General features: G+C 46.5%; 1 protein-coding gene across 1 annotated transcript; it reads left to right on the forward strand.

The window, feature by feature from the left end:
* Window positions 1-3,738: 3,738 nt before the first annotated feature.
* Window positions 3,739-7,667, forward strand: brk1 (BRICK1 subunit of SCAR/WAVE actin nucleating complex). The gene is made up of 4 exons (XM_083770457.1): window positions 3,739-3,869; window positions 5,841-5,923; window positions 6,535-7,335; window positions 7,474-7,667. Exons 1-3 carry the CDS (start codon window positions 3,752-3,754, stop codon window positions 6,559-6,561), a joined length of 228 nt encoding a protein of 75 aa, XP_083626583.1. The 5' UTR covers window positions 3,739-3,751; the 3' UTR covers window positions 6,562-7,335; window positions 7,474-7,667.
* Window positions 7,668-9,306: the final 1,639 nt, after the last annotated feature.

Here is a 9,306-nt window from a genome sequence, read left to right on the forward strand (position 1 = left end):
GCGATCAGGGGTTCAGTGTCTTTGCCCAAGGACACTTCCACATGTCAGACAGGAGGAGGAGGAGCCGGGATTCGAACCGCCGACCCATGGATCATTGGACGACCTCTTGAGCCACATGTCGCCATATAGACAAACTGTCTTGTTGTTATTGTCGCCAAACAAACCTTTTAGATTTGAGGCTGGGGGTTCTGGGGGTCACAGTGGGGGTTCTGGGGGTCACAGTGGGGGTTCTGGGGGTCACTGTGACCCCCAGAACCCCCACTGTGACCCCCAGAGGTTTACGGGCGACGGCAAAAAGAGGCAGCGATCCTCCTCGGATACATGGTGGCGTTTCCTAGCTTCTTAAATATCTGTCTGACTGCCCCCCCCTGGTTAAATATCTGTCTGACTGCCCCCCTGGTTAAATATCTGTCTGACTGCCCCCCTGGTTAAATATCTGTCTGACTGCCCCCCTGGTTAAATATCTGTCTGACTGCCCCCCCTGGTTAAATATCTGTCTGACTGCCCCCCTGGTTAAATATCTGTCTGACTGCCCCCCCTGGTTAAACATCTGTCTGACTGCCCCCCTGGTTAAATATCTGTCTGACTGCCCCCCTGGTTAAACATCTGTCTGACTGCCCCCCTGGTTAAACATCTGTCTGACTGCCCCCCTGGTTAAATATCTGTCTGACTGCCCCCCTGGTTAAATATGTGTCTGACTGCCCCCCTGGTTAAATATCTGTCTGACTGCCCCCCTGGTTAAATATCTGTCTGACTGCCCCCCTGGTTAAATATCTGTCTGACTGCCCCCCTGGTTAAATATCTGTCTGACTGCCCCCCTGGTTAAACATCTGTCTGACTGCCCCCCTGGTTAAATATCTGTCTGACTGCCCCCCTGGTTAAATATGTGTCTGACTGCCCCCCTGGTTAAACATCTGTCTGACTGCCCCCCTGGTTAAATATCTGTCTGACTGCCCCCCTGGTTAAATATGTGTCTGACTGCCCCCCTGGTTAAATATCTGTCTGACTGCCCCCCTGGTTAAATATGTGTCTGACTGCCCCCCTGGTTAAATATCTGTCTGACTGCCCCCCTGGTTAAATATCTGTCTGACTGCCCCCCTGGTTAAATATCTGTCTGACTGCCCCCCTGGTTAAACATCTGTCTGACTGCCCCCCTGGTTAAATATCTGTCTGACTGCCCCCCTGGTTAAATATGTGTCTGACTGCCCCCCTGGTTAAATATCTGTCTGACTGCCCCCCTGGTTAAATATCTGTCTGACTGCCCCCCTGGTTAAATATCTGTCTGACTGCCCCCCTGGTTAAATATCTGTCTGACTGCCCCCCTGGTTAAATATCTGTCTGACTGCCCCCCTGGTTAAATATCTGTCTGACTGCCCCCCCTGGTTAAATATCTGTCTGACTGCCCCCCTGGTTAAATATCTGTCTGACTGCCCCCCTGGTTAAATATCTGTCTGACTGCCCCCCTGGTTAAATATCTGTCTGACTGCCCCCCTGGTTAAATATCTGTCTGACTGCCCCCCTGGTTAAATATCTGTCTGACTGCCCCCCTGGTTAAATATCTGTCTGACTGCCCCCCTGGTTAAATATCTGTCTGACTGCCCACCTGGTTAAATATCTGTCTGACTGCCCCCCCTGGTTAAATATCTGTCTGACTGCCCCCCTGGTTAAATATCTGTCTGACTGCCCCCCTGGTTAAACATCTGTCTGACTGCCCCCCTGGTTAAATATCTGTCTGACTGCCCCCCTGGTTAAATATCTGTCTGACTGCCCCCCTGGTTAAATATCTGTCTGACTGCCCCCCTGGTTAAATATCTGTCTGACTGCCCCCCTGGTTAAATATCTGTCTGACTGCCCCCCTGGTTAAATATCTGTCTGACTGCCCCCCTGGTTAAATATCTGTCTGACTGCCCCCCTGGTTAAATATCTGTCTGACTGCCCCCCTGGTTAAATATCTGTCTGACTGCCCCCCTGGTTAAATATCTGTCTGACTGCCCCCCCTGGTTAAATATCTGTCTGACTGCCCCCCTGGTTAAATATCTGTCTGACTGCCCCCCCTGGTTAAACATCTGTCTGACTGCCCCCCTGGTTAAATATCTGTCTGACTGCCCCCCTGGTTAAACATCTGTCTGACTGCCCCCCTGGTTAAATATCTGTCTGACTGCCCCCCTGGTTAAATATCTGTCTGACTGCCCCCCTGGTTAAATCTCTGTCTGACTGCCCCCCTGGTTAAATATCTGTCTGACTGCCCCCCTGGTTAAATATCTGTCTGACTGCCCCCCTGGTTAAATATCTGTCTGACTGCCCCCCCTGGTTAAATATCTGTCTGACTGCCCCCCTGGTTAAATATCTGTCTGACTGCCCCCCCTGGTTAAACATCTGTCTGACTGCCCCCCTGGTTAAATATCTGTCTGACTGCCCCCCTGGTTAAACATCTGTCTGACTGCCCCCCTGGTTAAACATCTGTCTGACTGCCCCCCTGGTTAAATATCTGTCTGACTGCCCCCCTGGTTAAATATGTGTCTGACTGCCCCCCTGGTTAAATATCTGTCTGACTGCCCCCCTGGTTAAATATCTGTCTGACTGCCCCCCTGGTTAAATATCTGTCTGACTGCCCCCCTGGTTAAATATCTGTCTGACTGCCCCCCTGGTTAAACATCTGTCTGACTGCCCCCCTGGTTAAATATCTGTCTGACTGCCCCCCTGGTTAAATATGTGTCTGACTGCCCCCCTGGTTAAATATCTGTCTGACTGCCCCCCTGGTTAAATATGTGTCTGACTGCCCCCCTGGTTAAATATCTGTCTGACTGCCCCCCTGGTTAAATATCTGTCTGACTGCCCCCCTGGTTAAATATCTGTCTGACTGCCCCCCCTGGTTAAATATCTGTCTGACTGCCCCCCCTGGTTAAATATCTGTCTGACTGCCCCCCTGGTTAAATATCTGTCTGACTGCCCCCCTGGTTAAATATCTGTCTGACTGCCCCCCTGGTTAAATATCTGTCTGACTGCCCCCCTGGTTAAATATCTGTCTGACTGCCCCCCTGGTTAAATATCTGTCTGACTGCCCCCCCTGGCTAAATATCTGTCTGACTGCCCCCCTGGTTAAATATCTGTCTGACTGCCCCCCTGGTTAAATATCTGTCTGACTGCCCCCCTGGTTAAATATCTGTCTGACTGCCCCCCTGGTTAAATATCTGTCTGACTGCCCCCCTGGTTAAATATCTGTCTGACTGCCCCCCTGGTTAAATATCTGTCTGACTGCCCCCCTGGTTAAATATCTGTCTGACTGCCCCCCTGGTTAAATATCTGTCTGACTGCCCCCCTGGTTAAATATCTGTCTGACTGCCCCCCTGGTTAAATATCTGTCTGACTGCCCCCCCCCCCCCTGGTTAAATATCTGTCTGACTGCCCCCCTGGTTAAATATCTGTCTGACTGCCCCCCCCCCCCCCCTGGTTAAATATCTGTCTGACTGCCCCCCCCCCCCCCCCCCCCCCCCCTGGTTAAATATCTGTCTGACTCCTTGATAGCTTTTCGTCTGACGAAATTCCCTTTGCGGGTTGTACTGTACATCCGGTCTAAAACGGAAACGGATACGACAACGGTCTGTGGCCGAATGCAGTAGGCGGGTTCTGGACGGGATGTGAGCACCGAGCAGTGAACAGGAACCAGTCACCAGCCTATAGTAGCTGTACCGTCTCTGACGGCTAAACCTTGATTCTCTCCCAACACAGAACACAGAAAACACAAACAAAGATGGCCGGCCAAGAAGACCCCGTCCAGAGAGAGATCCACCAGGACTGGGCCAACCGGGAGTACATAGAGGTCATCACCAGCAGCATCAAGAAGATCGCCGACTTTCTGAACTCATTTGGTAATTAATTAAATTAAAACATGTCCGTCTGATCTGACTCAGACGGGCGGTGAATGATGTGCATGCTAATGCTAAGCTAGCATCTGCAATGCTATTTCTAACGGCCACTCCCCGGCAGTCAGACATTACTGTGTTAGCCCATTTAGCTTCACTAGGGGGGGGGGGGGGGGGGAACGTCAAGACATAATGTGACGAATGTGTGTTAAATGATCGCCATGTCGCATTATGGTAGTGTTTTTGATCAATCACAGGCCACATCAACAGTGAATCAGGCTAAATAATATATATTGACTTAAAGTAAATGTCTTTATATGTCTATATCTTTATGCAGAGATCGTTAATCAAAATTAATTAGGCCAAACATTCAGTAAATAATGCAGTTCCTGTATGAACTGTAAAGTAAACTGTATTATTTACTGAATGTTTGGCCTAATTAATTTTGATTAACGATCTCTGCGTAAAGATATAGACATATAAAGACATTTACTTTAAGTCAATGATGCTCTATATATATTATTTAGCCTGATTCACTACTACGTTCTGTGGCGTTTGTTATTCCACAAGAATGTAATTCTAATTATATATCCTCTAATTTATTCATCCACTATTTTTCTCAAGTACATAGTCCTAGTACAGTGTACACAATGACGATAGGCCTACGAAATTATACTCAAGATAAGAAAGAAGCTGCTTGTGTACAGTACAGTACACAATTAAAATAGGTACCAGGTCTGTTTTTTGTGTGAATTAACCCATTCTGACCTGAGATCAGATTCATACGAGGTTTCCACTGGACACACACACTGGTCTGATGAACCCATTCTGACCTGAGATCAGATTCATACGAGGTTTCCACTGGACACACACACACTGGTCTGATGAACCCATTCTGACCTGAGATCAGATTCATACGAGGTTTCCACTGGACACACACTGGTCTGATTAAGTCCCAGTCCCTTCTGCTTGATCACACTACATACAAAAGTAGCAGATCTGCCAGTCTGAAACGTGGCGCAAAGTGATGCGTTTTGAGCTCGTAGATGTGCTACTTTTGGATTTTAATTCTGAAAAGTATGTTTTGGACATAATTAGCTGCAATTTGCAACTCTAGATTTTTTTTACAATGGGTTGAATCTAGAGTTGCAACAAGCTCCATCCACTTCCTATTCATCATTTTTGGTTTGTGATCTGCTTGTCTTAAACGACGTTAAACTCACCAACATTGCAGCTGTAGTCCAAGCTTGAATTATCCTCTTTCAATCTGCCGAGCTTGTTTTTCATAAAAATCCACCGTAGAGATGTTATGAGCTACTTTCTGTCAAGACATCTTCTGCAAGTGATTATTTTTCGAAGTGCTGGAGTTTGGAAGCACTCGTCGTACGTCACTGAACGGCCCTGCGTTCAACCTGTTTCGAATTTGCACATAATGCAGGAGGCAGCAGCGTGACCCGTTAACAGAAACGAGTGCTTCCAAACTGCAACACTTAGAAAAAGAATCACTTGCAGAGGATGTCTTGACAGAAAGTATCTCATAACATCTCTACGGTAGATTTTTATGAAAAACAAGCTCGGCAGATTGAAAGAGGATAATTCAAGCTTGGACTACAGCTGCAATGTTGGTGAGTTTAACGTCGTTTAAGACAAGCAGATCACAAACCAAAAATGATGAATAGGAAGTGGATGGAGCTTGTTGCAACTCTAGATTCAACCCTTTGTAAAAAAATCTAGAGTTGCAAATTGCGGCTAGGGCATAATGAGGTTTCCACCCTATATGACTATATCATTCATAAAGGTGAACACCATAACACATTATTCTACCAGTACCACCTAAATTCTTCCTCACCACCTTATTTTATATTTTTAATTGCCTGGCTACTTGTATATTAATATTGTACTGTAAAACAGTGTGGGCTGTGGAGTCCATTCCAGTGCTCATACATAATGTGACAAATGGGTTTCTTGCACACACAGATATGTCCTGTCGGTCCCGTCTAGCAACCCTCAATGAGAAGTTGACGGCGTTGGAGAGGAGGATCGAGTACATTGAAGCCAGGGTAAGTCATCGTGCATATCCAAATATTAGGGGACAAAAGTCCAGAACTGAACGTGCTCTACTGTCAATAGATTAAGAGTACCAGCCAGAGTACCCCAAACAGAGAGGGACAGACGGGTGTCCACCTAGTCAGGGGTCAGAGTACCCCAAACAGAGAGGGACAGACGGGTGTCCTCCTAGTCAGGGCCAGAGTACCCCAAACAGAGAGGGACAGACGGGTGTCCTCCTAGTCAGGCCCACAGTACCCCAAACAGAGAGGGACAGACGGGTGTCCTCCTAGTCAGGCCCACAGTACCCCAAACAGAGAGGGACAGACGGGTGTCCTCCTAGTCAGGGCCAGAGTACCCCAAACAGAGAGGGACAGACGGGTGTCCACCTAGTCAGGGGCCAGAGTACCCCAAACAGAGAGGGACAGACGGGTGTCCACCTAGTCAGGGGCCAGAGTACCCCAAACACGTCCCGTTTGTCATGAGTGCTTCTGCGGTACATAAAGAACATTCAAATAAAATTAACTTTGTGAGTGCAGACTGTTTTCTATAGAAGTATGGCAATGCTATGTGTATGTTAAATGTTATGTCATTAACAGAATCTGAATTTGTCATTTTCTTATAGGTGACGAAAGGCGAGACTTTAACCTAGAAGTTGTCCTTTGTTGTGGATCTACCATGAAGCCACCGCCTCCCCCAGTACCCCCTGGACCTCTGGGTTATTACTGTGATGGATCTGACCCTTCTCTGTGGGACCATACATGTGGATCATTTTATAATAATGGGTATATATCATCAACCTCACACCAAACCTCACCGAAGGACACAGTTCTCCACATTAATCCACTCGTCTGAGCCTTCTTCGTTGACCTCCATATTCTACTCACATGTTTCCTTTCCATCGTCCTCTTTCCCTTTCTGCTCCTCCGTACTCCTCTCTTCCTCGTCTTTGCTTGATTCCATTTCATCCATCATGGACTTGATTAGAGAGAAAATGCATACTGTATGTTTTCTGTGTATTATTTGACCCATGACACATTTCTACTGTGTACAGCCATTTGTATGTGACATGGGTGCCAGTCACTCAAACACCAGCCGTTACTGTGTTGTCGCCATCAGGTGGAAACCTTTTTGTCAAACGGTATTTTTTTTTAAGGAAATGGACAAAAGAACAGCTGATCCAACGTAGAGATTATTTAGCCACAAGCTATTTGTTAGTACTTTTTCATTGGTTTGACATTGCTAAACCAACAGAAAATATCTGATCTACATGCTCATACACATTGTAGCGCATTGTATTAGGATGCACTGTGAGCTTGTAGATCGGTTATTTTCCACTACATAGGATATTAATTTGTGAAATAAAAAAATGGTTTCTGCCTGACGGCGACAATTTGCTCTTTTCTTTTGCTGTAATTTTGTGCAGGTCACTAATGGATCTGGCATCAGGTCACTAATGGATCTGGCATCAGGTCACTAATGGATCTGGCATCAGGTCACTAATGGATCTGGCATCAGGTCACTAATGGATCTGGCATCAGGTCACTAATGGATCTGGCATCAGGTCACTAATGGATCTGGCATCAGCACAATTCACTGACCACCTTTCTTGTCTGTAGAACATCTGCCGTGTCGATACAATAACACAACGAAAGGATAACATTCCTGTGTGCCAAGTTGATCAAGTAGCTGTGTTTGTAGTTGTCTTTATTATGGACTGGCTTGTACATTGAATAGTTTGGTGATGAAAATGTTAAATTGTAATAACCATGACCATGATGTTTCATAAAGTGAATATCAAGTCGGATCAAAATTATGATTTTGTTGTGTGTCTGGTGTTATTGCTTGCTCTACGACCCCCCCCCCCCCCCCCATCTGACCACTTAACACTATCTGAATGGAGCAAGTTCATTTTGACATCAATTGTGTTCCAACTTTGATCTGAATCTAACGTAGTGCCTATAGGTGTACTTTGAGTTACCTTTTTTATCTGTATCACAATGAAAATTGCAAATTATTTTGGGGACTTGCAATATCTTCACGGCCCACAGGTTGGGAATCGCTGGAAAGGTATGGGTTTAATTTGTGTGCAAGAACAAAGACCAAGACTGAGTTTGAACCTTTGAACAAGCCCAGGCTGAAAACGTCATTAAAATGTGTTCCGTCATCATGTGAGTGCAAGTTCCATTCTCCATTTCCTCCAACCACTGGTCTGGGGAAAGTTTAACGTATTATTGTATTGGCCTAGCTCTGGTCCATAGCCCTAAATGAGGGCAGAATCATTATCATGGCCCACCCATAACTGGTCCATAGCCCTAAATGAGGGCAGAATCATTATCATGGCCCACCCATAACTGGTCCATAGCCCTAAATGAGGGCAGAATCATTATCATGGCCCACCCATAACTGGTCCATAGCCCTAAGTGAGGGCAGAATCATTATCATGGCCCACCCATAACTGGTCCATAGCCCTAAATGAGGGCAGAATCATTATCATGGCCCACCCATAACTGGTCCATAGCCCTAAATGAGGGCAGAATCATTATCATGGCCCACCCATAACTGGTCCATAGCCCTAAATGAGGGCAGAATCATTATCATGGCCCACCCATAACTGGTCCATAGCCCTAAGTGAGGGCAGAATCATTATCATGGCCCACCCATAACTGGTCCATAGCCCTAAATGAGGGCAGAATCATTATCATGGCCCACCCATAACTGGTCCATAGCCCTAAATGAGGGCAGAATCATTATCATGGCCCACCCATAACTGGTCCATAGCCCTAAGTGAGGGCAGAATCATTATCATGGCCCACCCATAACTGGTCCATAGCCCTAAATGAGGGCAGAATCATTATCATGGCCCACCCATAACTGGTCCATAGCCCTAATGAGGGCAGAATCATTATCATGGGGGCCCACCCATAACTGGTCCATAGCCCTAATGAGGGCAGAATCATTATCATGGCCCACCCATAACTGGTCCATAGCCCTAAATGAGGGCAGAATCATTATCATGGCCCACCCATAACTGGTCCATAGCCCTAAATGAGGGCAGAATCATTATCATGGCCCACCCATAACTGGTCCATAGCCCTAAATGAGGGCAGAATCATTATCATGGCCCACCCATAACTGGTCCATAGCCCTAAATGAGGGCAGAATCATTATCATGGCCCACCCATAACTGGTCCATAGCCCTAAATGAGGGCAGAATCATTATCATGGCCCACCCATAACTGGTCCATAGCCCTACATGAGGGCAGAATCATTATCATGGCCCACCCATAACTGCTGTTGCAAGCATTATGTTTGTAACAGTTCAAAAAAGTTCTAAAATACAATAACAATAAAGACGAGAAACACTGTATAATCACGTGACATAAATTAAAATAAA

This window comes from Protomyctophum parallelum, assembly GCF_964188405.1.
Source record: "Protomyctophum parallelum genome assembly, chromosome: 8".
Taxonomy (NCBI): Eukaryota; Metazoa; Chordata; class Actinopteri; order Myctophiformes; family Myctophidae; genus Protomyctophum; species Protomyctophum parallelum.